The sequence below is a fragment of the Camelus bactrianus genome, chromosome 15 (assembly GCF_048773025.1).
Source record: "Camelus bactrianus isolate YW-2024 breed Bactrian camel chromosome 15, ASM4877302v1, whole genome shotgun sequence".
In the NCBI taxonomy this organism is placed as follows: domain Eukaryota; kingdom Metazoa; phylum Chordata; class Mammalia; order Artiodactyla; family Camelidae; genus Camelus; species Camelus bactrianus.
In genome coordinates this window covers 32,623,008-32,643,379 of record NC_133553.1, presented here as the reverse complement: position 1 = coordinate 32,643,379, position 20,372 = coordinate 32,623,008, and the positions used below count along the sequence as shown (strand labels likewise).

The following is a 20,372-nucleotide window of genomic DNA, read 5'->3' as shown; positions in this document are numbered from 1 at the left end:
GGAAAAGTAAAAGCTCTAAACAGCCTAAACAGTTTGAAAAAAGAAATGCAAGGTTAAAGAACTTACACTACTTGATTTCAAGACTACTATATAATGAAAGTACATACACATTGATCAATGGAACATAATACAGAGTACAGAAATAGATCCACGCTTATATGGTCAATTGATTTTTGACAAAAGTGCCAAGGTAATTCAATGAGGAAAGGACAGTCTTTTCAACAAAGAGTGCTGAACAAATGGATATTAGTATACAAAAAAAGAAAAAGAACCATGTCCCTTACCTCATACTATACACAAAAATTAACTTGAAGTGGATCACAGACATACATTTAAGAGCTAAAACGATAATCTTTTTAGAAGAAAACAATGCAGAAATTTTTATTGAACTAGATTAGGCAAGAATTTCTTAAGAAAAACACAGAAAGCATGGTCCCTAAAATTAACAAGTAATAAAACAGACTTAATCAAAATTTAAATTTTTCACTCTTTGAAAGACACAGTTAAGAAAGTGAAAAGCCAAGCCACTGATTGGGAAAAAACATTTGCAGAACATATAACTGACAAAGGACTTGTATCCAAAATATATAAAGAATTCATAACTTAAAAATAAGACAATCCAATTAAAAAATAGAAAAAAAATTTGAACAGACACTTCACAACATAACTTACTTGGCAAATAAGCACATGAAAAGATGCTCAACATCACTAGCCATTAGGGAATGGTAAATTAAAACCATGATGGGATACTACCACACATTATTATAAAGACTGATAACAGCGAGTGTTGGAGAGGATGTGGAAGAACTGAAGTCTCATACATTTTTAGTGAGAATGTAACAAGTTACAGCCACTGGAAAACAATAGGGCTGTATGCTACTGAGTTAAACATATGTTTACCATATAATCCAGCATTCCCACTTCGGGGTTTTTACCCAAGAGATATAAAAACATATGTCCACACAAAGAATTGTAAAAGAAATAAGATATAAAAGGCTATATTCTTTATGATTTCATTTTTATGAAATGCTATAATAGAATAAACTATATAACAGAAAATGGTCCATGGACACACGGGGCTGGAAGTCAAGGGATGGGATCAAAGGCAAAGGCACATGAGAAACTCTCAGGGTGACGAAAATGTTCCATGTCTTGATGGTGGTGCTATGACTATTTGAGGTTGCCAAAATTCACTTAAGCGTTCACTTAAAATGGGTGAATTTTACTATATGTAAATTATATCTCAAAAAAAGATGGAAAAAATATGTCCCGTGTATGAAAGTTGAATTTATACAATTACGAAGCATACAATATGCAAATGGAAAAGTCTTTCAACCTTAAATCTGAGCATTACTTTCTAGCATTTTCCTTATGCTGAACATTACTCAGTTCTTCAGGGTAGTGTTAAGATGTCAGCAATATAATACTGAACATACACAATTTGTAAAAATACTTACCTGTCTTAGTATCTTCGAAGTCAACCATTCAAACATAGGAAGAATAATTGGACTTAAGAAACCCGGTTTCTAGTCCTCTTCTTCCCCTAACATTATGCATGGCCTTGAGCCAGGCACTCAGCCACATCCTACCTCTGTAATACAGGGAGTTTTCAGAGATTCTTAATCTGAGGTCCATGAATCTCCTTTTACCTCCTCCCCCTCCACAAGGGTTCTTGGATGAAATTCAGGGCATCTGGGAATTTGCATGAAAAAATGTATATCTTTATATTCCCTACCTTTAGCTGAAAATTTAGCATTTCCTCTAATTATGAATGCAGGCAGCCACCTGTAGCCATGTTAGCAGTACCTTGACTTTGTTATCAATAGAAATCTCAAACATTTTTATATCACATTGCAGTTGTTGCTCATATCTCCAAATATTCTTTATGCTCACCACTATTTCAAAGTTGCAGTGGTTATTAGATTTGCCATGAATATTGTTATTTAAGATATTATAAAGAAGCTCTTATATCTCTACATAATTATTTTTTAAAAATGTGATAATAGTATTTTAACATAATTGGCTTCCTTGTAGTACTATGTATTTTATTTTATGCACTTTAAAACACTGTGTGAAGAATGGATCCATAGGGTTCACCAAAAGAGTCTTTGGCACAGAAAGTATTAAAAACCCCTGACCTCTAACCATTCATTGAAGTGCTAAGAATTTTATTCAAAATTGGCATAGAGATGGATTGCTCATATTGTAAATGAGATCATTAAAAGTGCTTTGAAACTGTAAGGTGGTCTACTAATTTGAGAAGTTGATTTCTATAGGCCCATGGGTGAAGTGATGCTTTCAATGATTTCACTCCTTACTTTCTTATCTAAATTATGGGGAAGAAAAACGGGTGGTGATATCCATTATTTGGGTCCACATCTCTTCTATTCTAAAGAAATATTGTCAAGATTTACAGGTCCTGACTTGTTTGGATCCTGCTTTGAACAGCCAATTGTGAAAAAAAAGTATGTTTGAGACAAACAGGGAAGTTTGAACATAGACTGGGAATTAGATGATATAAAAAATTAGGTGTAGTAATGTTATTTTCGATACACCTTTTAAAAAAATTCTTATCTGTTAGAGTTGCACACTAAATTACTTTGAGGTGAAGTAATATTTCACATTTGCTTCAAAATATTCCAGAAAATTAAAAAGAAAAAAGGAACAAGGTAGACAAAACTGCAATATGGGTTACAGGGGCTGGGGGGCTCATTATATTCTTCTCTCTATTGTTGTGTTCGTTTGAAATTTTTATTAAAAAGTGTTTTTTAAAAAACTATCAGGATAGATCCAGCTAACAAAAATGTTTGGATTGTATTCTTTAAGAAAAAAAATCAAAATCACGTAAAGGAGCACGTAGCTGGTCACAGTACTTACCACTCCCTCTTGTCTGGGATCCTGGGCTACTCCCACAATTATGCTGTCTATTTGGCTCACACAGCATTTGACTTTGTAAGCTTGCATGGACTTCATATAATGAACCATTACAACTGACCACATTCACTATGTCTAAACAGGTTAAAACTAGTTTTTGATCAGCAGGAGCTGGTAGTTCTTTCATTAAGCCACTTAGTTTTGCTTCTTCTGTGGCTACAGAGTGAAACCCTACTTGAGCCAATATGTTTGTGCCATTGGACAGGAAATCACAGCTGGACAACCTGTCACCACCACTGAAAAGTGAAGCCAGCTTCAGGCCTCACTGCCTTCAGATCAGTAATGTCTTTGGTGAGATGTCCACTCATGCTCCTGAAGGAGGAGACAGTGCACTCATATCTCCAAGTGCGTGGATGGACACCGACCCCCCTACTTTTGCTCCTGGGGCTTCCAGGTTCTCTGTCAAACTCCAAAGGCTTTCAGCTTTCATCACATACTTGGGGATATTGCCAACCAATGACCTGAAGCATTATAGTAATGCAGTTCAGCACATGGGCTCTGGAATCAGTTCCTGGACTTAAATCTTAACTCTGCTCACAGTGAATAATAGATTTACTCTTTTTGTGCCACAGTTTTGTCATTTGTAAAATGGGGCATTACTAGTAACTATCCTCAGAAGGATGCTGTGAGGATTAAAAACTATATACATATGCGAAGTACTGACAACAGTATCTGAAGCATGGTATGCACTTACTATCTGTTAACTATTATTACCATAACTATTATCTTCAACAACAGCAAACGTTTTACTCCAAAATAATGCTCATGTTTCAATAATACTTTAAAACTAACTCTAAGAGAAGGTTACACGGAAAGAGAGTGACACCACAAAAGTTACTCTTTGTAAAAAACTTCCTTTCTTTCATTGAGTTTGGTACCTTCCTGGGTGACAATTTGTTAACTTCAAAGCAGCTGCATACGTTTTTAAGTCAAAATCACCGAGTTTTCATGACCTTTCTTTAATCAGATAAACTCACTTTAGCAATTACTTTAATTCCATAATTACAGTTGAAAAGAATCATACAACACATATAAGAGGGTATACAGGGAAAAAAATCACTGTATGGTACTGTGTATCTAATCTACAACCTTTTTCCTTATAAGAAGTCCTTTAAGGTCACTGAAAAGGTCTCACAAGGTATTAGAATAAAGAGAATATTCCCAGTGGAAATAATGAAATGAATTCTCAACCAACGTCTGAACTTACAAAAAAAAAAAGAAAAAAAAAAAAAAAGACTTTCTGGAAGTAGACTCTAAACACGAAACAGAAGTTTCAATCTGAATCAAAATAGTGACAGTGGTTGCTAAAGGACTGGCGCTATTTGAGTTGTAAACCGTGAACAGGGAGTGTTTGTGTGTGTAATCAAAAGATGAAAACCACTTTGCCTAGCAGAGCTAAACCACTTTCAAGGAAGTCCAGGATAAAAATTAACCAAAATGTTTAAAGTATCTAAAAGACACTGAAGTTCTCATAATCAAAGCAAAAAGGCATTTAGAAAGTAGATTTTCTTTTCTCTTCACATATATATATATTTATCATTTTGAACAGTGCAGAGAACTGATTGGGTCTCACTTTTTGTTCATAACCAATTTTAGTTCCTGCTGCTTTGGTAGTTATTATTACTACTACAAAGGATAAAAATTAAATCACAAAGCTTTCTACACACCTGATCTGAGCTAAATATATTAATTCTAAAATAGTATTACACCTGTTATAAATTTGGTTTGGAATGAATTCTAATATGTATCATCGTGGTTCCAAATTTTAATCACTTTGTTGATTCTGATTTACTCTTCAACCTATTTACTTATATAAAAATGGGATCTGTATGCAAAAAGTAAGCAGATTTGAGAAGCCACAGTTTTGGTTCTGCTGAATTATCTAGCAGCCATCTTGCTTGCTGCTGCTAAATATTCTATAAGACATTGTTTCTCTGGCAAAGAGATGAGTCCACACCACTTTGCTCAGCAACTGAGTGGCTGCTGCTTTGACAGCTTTGCCTTTGAGTGGTGAAATGACAGTGATACATCAATGCAAATAATTTCCTTGGTTATGCCAGCAATCACACAGCCTGACACAGTCAGAGCTTGGAAGGGGCATTTGCAACAATAAACAGAAGCCTCTGATTTTTACTTAGTTTCAAAAGCTGTCCTGATTTCCAGCTTATTGGCCTTGATTACAGGCCTATGAGGAAAGAATTATTTAAATGACTAGCAGAATTAGTCTACAGTTGTCAATTTCCTCTAGCTTCAAAAAAAAAAAAAAAAAAAAAAAGTCTTACCAGAAAGGGAGCTCTCTGTAAAGCAAAACAACTGTTTCCTGGACTTAATATAAACTTAAAGCTAATGAATGAATGGATAAATGGAAAGAGAGACAGATAAAAACAAATGCCAAAAGAAGTATATGAAGAAATCTGTGTGAAGTTTAATTATTTAAAATAAAGAAAAAAAATCAGAGCAAGAAACTCATCATCGGCTAGACCGAATGAACCCTGCCACGTCCTCCTGCAGCCACTATAACAACCATGATCATGGAGTAACAGAGCAATTGAAGTCCTACTAAGACCTACTGGAAATCATGGACAGAGCAAAATACAAAGAAAATTATTTCCTTCTAATTTCTTTTGAAAATGTAAAACTGTTTATAGCAATAACAGAAAAAGCTGTATTGTTGTGTTTATATTATGACAAATGCAGATGTGATATATATGACAATAATAGCACAGACAAGGAGGAGGGAAAGGAGCAAAGTTGTTATATTTTACCAGAATTAAGTCACTATTAATGTAAAGTAGACTGTGTCAAGTTAAAGATGCATACTGTAATCTCTAGAATAAACCATTAAGAAAATTTCCAAAAAAGGTAGCTAAAAATATCAACAGAGAACTTAAAGTGGTACACTAAAAACATTTGTTTGTCATAAAGTAAGGCAGTAAAACAGGAACAAAAAAGGAATGTTTTTGTCAGAGAACAAACAGAAAACAAACACCAAAATGGCAGGCCCAAATCCAACCATACCAATAATTATATTAAATGCCAATGGATTAAACTTTTCAATAAAACAGCAGAGATTGCTTAAATTATACAAAGGCAAAACACAACCATATGTTATCTACAAGAGACACACTTCAGATTTAAAGGTAAAAAAAAAAAAAGGTTGAAAGCAATGGGATGGAAAAGGTATATCAAGCAAATAATAAGCATAATAGAGCTGGGATGGGTTATTAATAATGGATGAAATAAACTTTAAGAAAAGAAATATCACTATAGACAAAGAGGATAATTCCATAATGATAAAAGGGCCAATACAACAAGAAAATGTAACAATTATAAATGTACATGTACCTAACAACAAAACTGATGGAACTGAAAGGAGAAATACCCCTTCCTGCACGGCTATAGATGAATAGTAGCTACATTCCTCAACCAAAGGCCCTGCCCAGCTCCTGCCAGGGAACCCCTTCCTACAGCTCCAGCTATTATGGCTCTTTCCAGCTTCTGTAACCACTCTCCTCTTGCCTACACAGTCCTAGGGAAGGTCATGACTCCTTGCTGCTGCTAATCATCCCTTTTGGTTTTCTTTAACTCTGTCCACACATTTGAACACAGTCTTCTCACTGACTTCTCCCTAGTGACCCATGTGATGTGCCATCTGCTTTCTGATGGAAACTTGACCTAGATAAAATCTAAACTCCCTGTCTTTATTTGAAAGAGACTTGTAGTTAGTTACTTACTAAATAGCCATTCTCTTTCTCACTCAAGTTAAGAGAACTCTGATTTTTAGTTGGACATTTGCTGCCCCAGCTAAAGAACAAATTTCCCAGTCGGCCCTAGCTCACATGTTGAGGCTATAAGAACTAAGTTCTGAAACAGTGACATGTAATTGTAAGTGGCACAAGAGACTTCTTGAAAGTCTCAATAAATGAGAAATTTATATCCTTCTTCTATCTTTTTTCTGTTCTGCTACCTGGATTATGGATGTGATGGCTGGAGCTCCAACAGCTTTCTTGTGCTGTAAGCAAGAAAGCCACACCCAAGGGATGACAGAGTTTAAAGCTTGAAGAAACCTGGGTCCTATGTGACCTTTTGATCTGTCATTCCAGCCCTGGATTGCCTATTTATATGCAAAAAATAAACAAACTTCTGTCTTACTTAAACTATAGTCTTTCAAGTGTCTATTACTCCTTAATCCTGATACCTACGGCCTGTGAGGCACCATCTGATCTGGCCCTGATACTCTTTCTAACTTCTCTTATATGACCCTCTCCTTGCTCACTGTGCTCCAGCCATACTAGCTCATGCAAAGCTCTTTGCTACTTTTGTAGCTCTATGCACAAGCTGACTTCTTTCCGGGAAATCTCCTCCCTGAATCTGAATGGCTGCTCACTAAGGTCTCAGTTGAAATGTCACCTCCTATGAGATGGCTTCCCTGACCATCTTAACAACAGCTGCCCCCTTAGCCTCTTTCACAGCCCCCTGTTTCGTTCCATTATGGTATCTGTCACCATAATTTGTAATTTACATATTTGCCAGCTTACTTTTTTATTGTTTGTCTCTCTCATTAAACCCTGTTAGGGAGGGGGTCTCTGTCTTTTTCTATTTCTCGCTTATGTATATAACATATGAAATTCTCTCTGTGTCATAGATTACTTTGTACCTTGCATACAATAGGCAAGCTCACAAAATATCTCTTTAAAAAATGCGCATTATTGTACTCCACTTTTATCTGATCTCTTTTCTCATTAATTAGACCAGGGGTTGGCATACTTCTTTTGTAAAGAGTCAAAGAGTAAAAATTGTAAGCTTTACCATTTTTGTTGCAAATTCTTCTTCTTTTTCCCTAACAACCCTTTAAAAACATAAAAACCATTCTTAGCTCAAGGGCCGTATAAAACAGGCTGAGGGTGGAGTTTGGCTATAGGCTGTAGCCAGCCAACCCGAGTGCTAGACTCTAAGTGTCTTAAGGTCAGGCCTGAGTTATTTACTTATATCCCGTGGGGCCCTAGCACAGTACTGAGCACACAGCAGGTTCTCAGTAAACTTAGAACTCAGTTGAATTGGTCAAATTGATTGGGATAGGGGTAGAAAAGAGAAAAAAATGAAACGGAACAGCTAAAATGGTCAGATTTGATCTAACAGGTATTTTGCCAGGGGTAAGGCCTAGGGTCCAGGCTGGATGACTCAAAGGGTCATTTACCAAGAAGTTACAGGTGGTGGGAAAAGACAGCTTCTCATGCAGTCACAGGCTCTCACCTGCCTTGGAAGTCACAACCTCAGTACCCTCCCCTTCCAAGCAGCAACCCTGCGACCTTAGGCAGCTGCACTCCTTCCTGTGCAGCTGACTGGGGCCCACGAAAAAGAGCCAGTTTTCCCCAGAGCTTGCATTTGTTCTGTGTTACTGTGTCTTGCTAGCTGGTTCTCTTGTCACCCAGCATTCTGAAAAGCTGCTGGCTTACACAGCATCTACCTCTGGAGGTAAAAACAGCCTGGTAAATACAGAATTACCTACATAACCACTACAAGTAATTCTTAGATGATGACCAGGAAACCTTCCTGAAAACAGTTTCTGAATAACCCTGCTGTGGTTTCAAATCACGTGAGATGCTGATCATGAACAAAGGAAGGAAAGAAGGAATAAATGGAGGGAAATGCTCCATGGCCACAATTATGGCCACAGCCCACTCCTGGAACTGCCAGAATGCCAGGAAGTTGTGGTGTCTCCTGAGAGGTCCTAGAATATGCACAATGGTTCCCTGTAGGGCGTTCTTGCTTCCGCACACTCTGGCAAAGCCTGAGGTCAGAGCCATCTGCCTTAAGAGAGGAGTGCCTCTTTCCTCTAGCATCCAAGATGCTCAGAATTATTGCCAGCACCTGCCCTCCTGAGTCGTCTTCCCGGGCCTGGGCAGAGCAGAGGGTGGGGAGAGCAGAGACGTTACTTGGTGTCTTGCCACATCTTCAATCTCCGTGGAGTAGTGAGCCAGCCACACAAGACTGGCTTCATCTCTAGGCATTTCCTCCTTTCTTTTCCATGTTCTTGGGATCTCAGAGTAACTCACTGCAACGTTCTATCATTAAGTCTCTGCCACTCCATATTCACCTTCCCATCTTCATGGAAAGAAAAAAAGGGAACAAGTGGTCCCTTGGGGGTTGTGACCACACAAGAAGATGCTTCCAAAAGAAGGTAAGTATCAGACGTTTCACTGTATAACTGAGTAAAATGTATTATTCACCAAGCTTCGCTCTGACAGAGCAAGTCCTCCATTTCAGATACAAGAAAGAAGCAAAGGGGTGGAAATAATTTATTTAAAGACAGGCTGTGAGATAAGATGGAGCAGGAAACAGCACCAAAGCCCCTTGATGCACAGACAAGGTCTTATCTGCCAAAGAGCCAAGTGGGCTGTGATGCTAAGAGACAAGGAACAAATCGCTTGGGGAGGAAAGGACTAATAGCCCGAGGAAACACTTTGCAAAAAATAAATTAAACAAACCGCAAGGCCCCAGAGGTGTTCTAATGAGTCCCTGGGGGTTCTATGTTTCTGAAGAAGGTGATCAAAACTCAGTGAAAATATGACTTTGAGACTTATTTTTACAAGTCTGACAGGAAAACTGAGAGAGTAACGAAGAGAGGGAGCGGTAAGAAATACTGGACACATGGTACTGTGGACAAAATATTCTTTGGGGAACAGGCCTTCCAAAGGACAAGAAGCACTGTAACACTGCACGCACTGAGAAGAGGGCTGGCAGGGGCTGGGCAGCGCGTGTTTTCCCCCATGCCAGCACCACCAGAACAACCATCCTTGAGCTGGATGCACAAACACAGGTTAGGAAGATCAGTGCCAAGTATAATTTTTCCCCCTTAAATCAGATATGATCTGACTTCAACTTTTTTGAAAGTGGAATCATGGCTAGGAGATCAAAATCAGTTTCAGGAAAAAGAGTTGAGATTTCATGCCACTTCGGAATGAAAAAAACTGGATGAAACAGTCATCTAACTTATTGTTTGTGACTGTCCTTCTGTGTGTCCTTCCTTCTGTATCCTTCTCTCATAGCCACTCTGGGGGACCCTGACCGTAGCCACTACCATTTGCAACAGGGTATAGGTCCCTCTTGCTGAGCTGGGCTAGAAGAAACACACCAGACTGATCACCCAGGCAGCTGTCCAGGGTCATGAGAGACAAATCATGCATACAATCGGGATCTGGGGTCCAGCTACCAGGCTAGACAGAGAATCACTGGGATCAAGATGGGGCCAAGTGGAGGTGGCAAATGGGAAGTGAGAGCCCAGCAAGGAATTAACACTCAGAACAGAAAACCAAAGCCATGAGACATATGGGCCAGGACCAAAAGTGACAGCTGGAAGCACCAGGATGCAGCTCAGCACATAGGGCCACAGATAATGGTGAGCAAACGGGACTGCCAGGAGGCCTTGACTGTGGGGCTTCCTCCTCCTCCTGGCCCTGAGCTGGAGGTCAAGCTCATTTACTGATGTCTCCATGGGACTTAACAACCAAGCCCCCAGTGACATAGGAGGAAACTAAAGCAGAGGGAGGCTTGTCTTAGAGATTTGAACAAGGTCATATAATTAGTTGAAGGCACATCCAAGATTAAAATCTCTCCCTCTCCAATTCTCTGTTTATCTGTGCACATAGTTAACACAGAGCAACATGCTTGCGCTTTTCAGATGCACTGGAAAAGATGGTCCCAATGGGAAACAAGCTATTGAGTAGAAGCTTCATATGAAGCGCGCATGACAAGGTGGTTATCACTGGGAAACACCTTGAAAGAAAGGGAGAACTTCTTTAAAGTACATACAGCCAATCCTCAATTACCTCCATGTGGGTTATACCCTAGTAAGGTTTTCACTAGAGGCTTTCTTCCTTCAACCACTATGGACACTTTCAAGTTTCTTCTCCTACTATCTGTTGGAGCAAAGTCATGTAAGACAAATTAATTTAAGAACTATTTTAGCCTAAGTCAATCCCAACGAAGAAGGCAAATCTGCTGAGGGAAAAAAAATCCCCCAAGCCATTATCTTTACACTGCCTGATGGCTTGGCCAAAGCTCTGCTTCCTGAAACGGTCTGTTAAGGTCTAGGGTAGTTCCATACACTGAGTGAAGTCAACCCGAACCCACTGCTTTTCTGTAAAAGAAAAGAATCTTCCCTGGATTTGGGAGAACTGGAACTTCTCTGCCTTTGGCTGGAAGATTAGGTATTTTGCAGACCAAATTACTAAAGAATAAAGTGCATAGTTGACTTGTAACTTAAACCTGGCACCAGAGGTCACTGGCTCTTAAATAACAAAGAAATAAACAAAAGAGACTCTAAATTTAAGCAAATTAAGCAAAAGCTGGACCAATGTTACTGACTGACTGATTACTATAATACCACAAGCATTTAAGTATGTCTACTATGTGGAAAACACGGAGTATTCATGTTAGGAATTCATTAAAACACTGTCCCATCTTTAACATATATATTATATTATCAAAGTTACAGATTTTTTCACTTACTAAGGATGACAACCAAATGATCAAAACAGTATGTTCTGAGTAATCCTAAAAGTTCTGAGGCCTGATCCTGGAAAGGTATTCTGAAAATGGAAATCTGTCTAGGGTAGGGTTTCTTAAATTCTTCACTCCTGACATTTTGTACTCACTAATTTTTTCCATTTTAGGAACTTGTCCTATGCATTATAGGATGTTTAGCAGCATCCCTGACCTCTACCTACTAAGTGCCAGTAATGACAACTGCCACGCCTGGTCCCCCACCCATTGTGACAAACAAAAGTGTCTCTACACATTACCAAACATTCCCTGAATGGAAAATCATACACTGAAAACTACTGGTCTAGAGATATTTTCTCTTTAAGACCGTGCAGTAAATATGCCAAGTCAGGACACTGAAGCTTGTCACAGTCATTAATACATGCAGTTTAGTGCATTTTTAAATGTATGCTGACATGCTAATAGCAAAAGTATACTCACTGTGTACAAGAAAACAAAAATCTTTCCACATCAGCAACAGAGTGAGTTTTGTAAAGCCTTCTGCATCATATTCCACGACACCCCTAAGTAATAAAAACATACACACACAAACAAAAAACCCTTATAAAAACAAGGTATAACAGAGATGGAACCAAGTAAAGAATGTCTTCATTAAGTCGGGGTTATTAAATCCGAGATGCATTTAAAACGAGTGTTACCACAGGAAGGATGTGGGATTTGGAATGAAAGCGTCCAGGTTGAAGCCACAGCTTTACCATTAACTATCTATTGTGACCTCAGGCAAATCACTTAACCTTTGAAGCCTCAGTTTCCTCATCTGTAAAACAAAAATAATAATATTTGCAAACTTCATCACGGAGTGGTGAAAACCAAGTGAGGTAAACCATAAAATTCTATGCAAATGTTAGTTACTAGTTATGAGCCAAAGGACAAAATAAGAAATCTGAGTGGCAACATCTCTATTGTCTGAACAGTGCCTGTGCTGTCTCACTGTCACTCAGGCACTGCACAGAAATGAGCAATGACAATATCACCAAGCTCAGGATTACAGATTACTTTCTTCCAAAGTACCTGGCATCCTTTCTCTTGTGTCCCCCTATCTCCCCACTGGGCTCAAGACAAAGTAGCAATGTTGGCTGGGCAGATGCTGGGTTCAGGCGGGAGATGCACACCTCGTGCATCAAAGGAGAGCAACTCCTGACTGCGGAAGGGCCAGGGCAGAATTCCAGCGGGCTCACCTCCCTCATCTCCCTCAGGAGCGGAGAGCTTGCGGGATGTGACCATAATGTGACAATACTAACCACACAGCGAGGACAAGAATAATGTTCTCCCTCATCCACATAAGGAGGCCTTTGCTGCCCTTAGAGACGCCTTCTCTCTGGCCGAGTCAGGCCAATCAGACCTTGAATACTGATGTCCTTCAGGTTTAAGTAGGAAGGAACAGTTGCACCCATTGTGAAGGTTAAGGAACTACGGCCCCGAAGGCTAAGTGATTTGCCCAAAGACTGCTGATATATCACTAGGACCTTCTGACGTAAGTCAATAAACCTGTTCACCAGTTTATATTTCTTTTCATGAATGTGTAATTTACTCAATATTAATTTACAACACTGATATCCCAACTTTTTAGATCCTGCATCCCATGAGCAAAACCAAGCACAGAATCCTCTTCATTATACATACAGTACAGTGGATGGTCGTGCTGGTATATGGGTTAGGAGCTGTATACAAGTGCTACTATATTACTATAGCATATGATCAGTAAAACACCAAAGTGTACACAAAAAATGAGATTTAAAAACAAACGTCAATGCAATTTTCATACTTTTCTTGAATACCAGCAGTGAGGTGCACATACACCCTCGGGGTATGCTTTGTAAGTCACTGTGTTAGCTTCTCCATTTTCAATTATATGTACACTAAAGATAATCTTATTCAAAAATGAGAAGACTAATGGTGTCATTTATTAACCACTATTTGTACCATAAGTACTTTCTCAAAATGCTCATAAATAAAGCTGAAAAAATTCTTAAGTATTAGAGACTCCTGCGAGAGGCAGTCATAATGTTGAGGTGTTGATTCTTCTATTTTGGAGACATGAAAAATTCCACTTGAGATAATGAGAAAATTTCCAGAAATTGCTTTGAGGAGTCAGAAATTTTGCTTATAGTTCTGCCATATTTATAAAATTATATCCCAACTTGATTCTTAATTTCATCTTCTCTTTCCTATTCCCACTTTCCTTTTGTTCTAATTTATTTATTTATACACACGCGTGCACACACAAACACACACACACACACTCTCTCTCTCTCTCTCTCTCTCTCTCTCCCCCTCTCTCTCCCCTTCTCTGGAATAAGGTGGGCTATAACCAGACCACGAAACCCTCAGTGTTTCGTACCCCCAGTGGGTAGAAGGCCCCACCCTTTACAGCAGACTGGGAGGAGAGCACATGCCCTCTCCCGGAGGAAGGGTCGGCGGGTGAGTGGGCAGGTGAGTGGGCGGGTGCTAAGGCCCTGCCATCAACGAGGGGACAGAGCTGAGGAGCTGCAGAGCCCACAGGAAAGGGCAAGGGCACAGGGAGGGCAGCCGAAGAGACGTTCTCTGCCCACCCCCCACCCCAGGACCACAGCCACGCACCTCCCTTCTCCCTTGCAGTGCCTTCTTCCAACCCCTAATCCCAAATGTGTGTCTAATGCCAGATTTCCTCCCCAAATCGGTGTGGCACTGTCAGGAGTGGGAGTCCTGTCAGGAGACCTGAGTCCTGAGGAACAGGGTTCCCAGCCCGGCGCTCTCTCTTCATGGGGTGTAACTTGCACTGGGTGGCTGAACTTGTCAGGGTTTCAGGGTCTTCAGTCCAACGTGTCAGGAAAGCCCGCCTGGGTCACCTCATGACTACTGCGAGGTGATGGGAGATGAAAGTACTGTGCAAACTGTGAAGAGCTCTAGGTGTTATGACCACTGTTACTGTTACTGTTGCACTGGGGCGAGTCATGTTGCTGCTCCAGGGAAGAGATCTGACTCTCTTAGTTGCTAAACAATGTTTGAAAAAAAAAAAAAAGTCTTCCAGGGAGCTTGAGTGTAAGCAACATACCCAAAAGAAACAAAAGGGCAGTGAAAGGTAGCACGTAGAGGAACTAAGTGCTATTTTCTTAATCAAGCCCTACCTCAGGGTCACCGCAAGGGAGGGGCATTGATACACGACCTCAACAAAGAACTTACGTGCCAAAGTGACTGAGGAAAGCCGCAATATACTCTCTTCTTTTGTGGTATCCTTGAATCACATACTGCACCTGGAATAGGAACCCCAAAACTGAGAAGCGGAGTAGGAAATTATTAAATGCTTTATTATGTAAAATTGCAAAGATTCAGAGAAGTAGAAAGAATAGTAAAAGGAACACTCATATTCCCACACCTATATTCAACAACTCTGAATATTTTACCAAGTTGCTTTTCCAGCCATCTACCTACCAATCAACCTATCAATCAATCTTGCTGAAACGTTTCAAAGGAAATTAGAGACATCATGACAGTTTGCCCCTAAACACTTCAGCATGCAGCTCCGAAAAACAAGACATTTTCCTACATAACCACAATACTGTTATCATACTCAACAAAACTTAGTAATCATTCTCTGAACTCATTTGGTATCCTGTCCATTTTCAAAACTTTCCAATTGTCCCCAAAACACTTTTTTTAAAAGCAGGGTATAAACAGGGCCAATCTAGAATTTAATCTAGAAAGTCTTTTACTCTAGAATAACAGTGCCTCCTGCGGGTGTGTGTGTGTGTGTGTGTGTGTGTGTGTGTGTGTGTGTGCCTGCACACGTGCACATGATACTGACTGTTTGAAGAGACCGGGCTAGTTGTATTGTAGAATGTCCTACATTCTAGATCTGATTGTTTTTTTCCTTTTCCCTCTACCTTCCACATTTCCTATAAATTGGAAATTAGAGCTAAAGATGTGATTAGATTCAAGTTAAATATTTTGGGCAAGAAAACTTCGTAAGTGATACTGAGTTTGATCATCGGTTAAAGCAAAGACAGGCATACTGCTCCACTTTGAAGGGCTGTTTTCCCTTTGCCATAGTGAGTAATCCAGGGCTGTACCTCTCGAAGCATGTGAAGATCTAGCTCCCACCAACCTGTCACCTAATGCTTTTAGGATCTGGTGAGATCCTTGTCTGAATGCCTTCATTAGGGCCTGAAAAATGGTGATTTTTTAAAACTCTATCATTCTTTCTGCATTTAAAAAAAGGTCTCCCTTTTTATCAGCTGCAATTCTCTATAAAGAGCTTTCTCTCATCAAATGGGTCTATTTGGTGATTCTGAACTATATCGCCTACTGAAAAGGCACGATAATGCTTAATTCCTTCTTTTTAAATTTGTAATATTCAGAATAAGGAGTGTTACAACAGGATATTTTATTTTGCCTTTCTATATTTCCTTGTTATCAACGACAGTTTCTATAAAAAAAAATTGTGAACTCATTAAGCTAGAAATCTGAAAGTTAGTCACTAACCCATCAGCTTCTAACCCAAAAATACATTCCTTATAAAACGTCTTCAAAACGGCTGAAACAGTGGGAGAAAGAGACCCCCCAAATTGTTTATATTGGCTGTAGCCACACTGAGTTTCCATGAATAACAAAAGCTTGAGATAAAGTGCTTGAAATAACCTTGACACAATTGGTACTGATAGCCATTTTGTACCCTTTAAAAGTAAAACAATTCTATTTATATAATAGGGGTTTTATGTCAATTTATAAAAACAGTGCTTGCTTTGCAGGCTTAATGCAGGATCAGAAATGTTATTTTGGGAAAAGAAAAACAGATGATAAGTTTGCTTAAGTGGCTTTGTTTAAAAAGGGGATGAAAACAGTTCTGTATACTTGATTTTAAAAACAGAAAGCCATTTTAACAGAAACCCACAACAAAACTGGCTATAAAGATAGATTCCAACGTAATTATGGAAATTCATTTGAAGAGACTGTTTCTAAAAGCAGCCCATACTGTCCTCGTTTGTAGCAAGCAGAAGAACATCAATTTTAAAAGACAAGTAAAATTAATGAAAGGGGACCAGATAAGAAAAACTGACTGATTCTTGTATTTCTGGGAAAACAGTATTATAATCTTTTTGAGGAAAATGTATGACTAGAAATTAATCTCAATTGGAGAGCTTTATAAAAGCTTTTCTTCTCAGTTCTGGAAGACCAAATTTGCATTTTCCTCTATAATACTGGGACACGGATTTGAAGGCAGTGCAAAGTCCCACAGTGTAAATAAGAATTCTGTCCTCCGATCAGTTTGGTAGGAGCGCAGAGGCTGGGGGAATTTGGTCCCAATGAACAGCCAGTACTCCGTAAGAGTTAAATGCCCGGGAGCCTGTGCCAAGACCACAGACTGCATAGTTGCCAGATCTTAGTTTCTCTGACATTTAAAAAATAATACTGAAGCCTCTGAAATATTATTATACTTCTAAAATATTTGCTATATAGAGATGAGCTATTTTTTGAACGAAAGAGACAAACAAAAGATTTATTTTCCAAGCCAATGTGAATAAGTCAATAGGGGCAAAGAATACAGCACTTTGGGACTTCAGCAAACTGAATCAGTCCATGTGGGAGAGGAAAGAAAGTCAGTGTTGCTTGTGGATTAATATCTCCAGCTTTAGGCTAAATATACTGGCTGGACATTAACAAGTATATTCTTGCACTTTTTAGAAATACCTGGCAATAATTATTAACGTAAACTCAGCTACTTGCCAATGTAAGGGCTCATTAACGCAGCTACGAGAAAGCTTTAGATAGTCTTGATGTACCTGGCTACAAGACCAGCTGGCCTGGAAATCCTGCCCCTAGAAGCAGGACTCTGGTAAACTGCTCCTAGCAATGACAGGGGAATCAAGAACCAACTATTAAAAAGCACAGTACAGAAAAGAGGAAAGACATGAGGGCAGCTCCACAAAATTACCCTGATATTAACCAGTGGCGTGCACGCATGTGTGTGCGTGTACACACACACACACACACACCCAGAGGCATGCAGCAGATAACTGGGAAATGAGAGTTCAAAAGTTTTCAACCACAAGAAGGTGTAAGGCCCAGCAAAAACTTAGGGCATAAAGGACATTCAAGAGAGAGGAGATATAAATTTAAAAGATAAAGCTAAGACTGGAAGAGGAGGTCAGAATCCTCAGAAAAGGAAGGGAGGCAAAGAAATAGGGAGAGAACCCGATGAAATGTAATTCAAAGTGGGAAAGGCAGATGTCAGATGGAGGATGCAAATGAGGAGATGGGGTGGAGAGGATGGTGCCTGCTCCATGAGGCGGGGTAGGTGCTGCACTGACGGAAGGAGCCTCACAAGGTGGGAGAGTTAGGGACTTGCTTTTACCTTGTTGGTGAGCAGGTGGCACACTTGAGGAACATAATCAATGAGACATCCTCCTCCTGGAAAAGCTGGGATATGAAGAGCTGAGGAGCCTCCAAGTGCACTGAAAGGACAAGAGTACAATGGACACTTCTCTTAAGGCTCAAACAATTTAAGAAGTGACACCCCCCAAACAGACCTGGCTTCTCTTATCAGAGGAAACTGCCCACCAACTGCCTGAATTAAGGATGATGGGTGGGAACAGGGGCTTCACTTTATGATCACGTTTCTATATTTTAATCCATTTCATGGTACACATGACTGATGACTGATGACGACTCACGATCCTATCACACACAGCAAATTCTGACTGGCATGGGTAAATGTTCTATCAGCATTCATGGGTTGTGCCTGTTACTGAAACACAGACTTTTATTCTCTTGATTATGCCCAATTCAGCCCTGGGTAAAGTCCTTCAGTAAACACCTTAAATGAGCACAACTGAATTGATGCCACAGTGTAATGGACTCGTTCTGCAATGCCCTGGCTTTGCTGCCTTGGGCAGCCTCCATGGGCTTTAGTTTCTTCATTCTTAATGTGACACAGGGGGTCGAGGGCAGGGGTTGCAAACTCTGGGGTCTGCCCAGCCCAGGCAGATTTTGTAAATGAGTGGAGAGAACAGGGTAGGGACTCAAAGCAACTGGAGATTTGCACACAGTGGGAAGGACTCTCACTGCTCAGCCCCAGTTGAGCTCTGACATATAGGAACACAAGCCTGGTCTTAACCGGATCCTTATTTTTCAAGTGAAGCCAGAAATCCAGATGATTTACTCTCTCAATTTTAAAATGGTGGCAACTAATTCAATATTTTCTGAAATATGATGCTACCTGGTCCTGTGTCTGTGGCCCAATATGGGCAGGAAGTGTGCAACTAGTACCAGTAAACACTGATAATCAGTTCATCTAAACAAGAAGGTGCGGTCAAAAATCATCAACCCAAGCAAGAAGGCATAATGTTGATCCAGAATTAGTTACCAGAAATTTCCTGGTGATTTAAATTAACCAGCCTATGATTATTAAAAGAAATTGTTCAGAACCTTATAGCATGCATTTTGTGTATCATCCTTAATCTTGATATCATCTTTTTTCCTACTCTCACTTCCCTTTGGTCCTAACTTTTCTTATTTGAATTTTATTTTAATGTATATATTTCTGTAAGCCCCTTAAATCCTCTCTGTAATACGATGGAATATACAAAGACCCCTGAAATCCCTTAATGCTGTAATTATTCATTATCCAAGTCCCTGCAGTTATAAGGTTGTAAATGGTAGCAAAATGTTTCACAATAACAGTCTAGAAAATCATTCTTACATAGTTTCGCGCAGATAGATTCAGTCTAGATTTTGTTATACAAAGAACAATATATGTGACTACTGAAAGGACTTCGGACCCAGCCCATCTCCCTATTGATTATAGATTTATGAAACTAATTTTTCAGGGTAAAAATGAATATTATGTTTACTTATTTATGGGAATGAAAAATCCCAAGAAACAAAATTCCAGGTGATGTGAAGAACTCAATATGGAGTGGAAACATTCACCATTGACTTACTCTACTCAGGTGATAAGTTAAAAGCACAACAAATCTGACAACTGAGAAAATTTGGAGACAGCGTTTGACTAAGTATGACATTAATGAATCATGTGCACCCTGCAACCTCACAGACTCAGCAGGAACACCAACCACTTCCATTTGCTACTCTCAGAGCAGACACTGGATTAGATGTAGCCTCGACTCTGAAGACGGCTAGGAAAATTCTTGTGACTTTCTGTGAACTAGGGGAAGGCTTTCTGTCCCCTCTTCTGTATGCAAAAGTACACAAAGGGCACACCTCTCACTGGAAGGTTCTAATGGTTCCATTAGGATGCAAAACTGATAAAAGAAGAAAATCCTATAGTACAAGAAAAATAAATCCAGTGTTTATAGCCTGTGGTTATTGGTGAAATGTCTGTATAAGAGAGAATACAAGATCCAGGCTTCTCATAGGTTACCTAGAGGAGCAATCCTTGGAATAATAAAACTCTAAAAAATAAAATAATTTGGACAGTTTTACTGACAGTAATGGGCTTTGTATAAAATATTACCAGGTTAGTTCTTAATCATTCACTAAATTGAATACAAGGAGTGAAAATAGTGTATGGGTAATCCTCTAAACTTGAAACTCTCTCTCTGCTTCTGAAATACAGCCACTAAACAAAAACTACCTATAATAACGGGAAGAAGCAGAGGGATGGAGAAATCCAGAGACCAGCTGCTTTGTGCCAGGCCCACCTCCCTGCTCTCTGCTTCCATGATTATCGAGGACTAACACTTGCTGCTAGGTGCTTTCTCAGTATCTAATCTAATCCTCTCCACAATTCAATGAGCTGGGAATTATCACTGTAATTTACAAGTGAAGAAATTGAGGCTCAGAGAGCAGAAAAACTTTCCTTGGGTTCACACAACTGGGAAATGGTAAAGCCAGATCCAAACTCGGGTAGTAAGCCTGTCGCCAGAGTCCACGCT

General features: G+C 39.5%; 1 protein-coding gene across 6 annotated transcripts in view; it reads right to left on the bottom strand.

The window, feature by feature from the left end:
* The window catches only part of BABAM2 (BRISC and BRCA1 A complex member 2), a 387,982-nt gene that overhangs the window by 67,720 nt on the left and 299,890 nt on the right, over positions 1 to 20,372 (bottom strand). For all 6 annotated transcript variants that reach the window (XM_074341828.1, XM_045511781.2, XM_045511778.2 and 3 more), the window contains 3 exons: positions 17,831 to 17,930; positions 14,662 to 14,732; positions 11,920 to 12,002 (listed from right to left, as the gene is read on the bottom strand). In XM_074341828.1, coding sequence (XP_074197929.1) covers positions 11,920 to 12,002; positions 14,662 to 14,732; positions 17,831 to 17,930 — 254 coding nt within the window. The remainder of the gene's footprint in view (positions 1 to 11,919; positions 12,003 to 14,661; positions 14,733 to 17,830; positions 17,931 to 20,372) is intronic.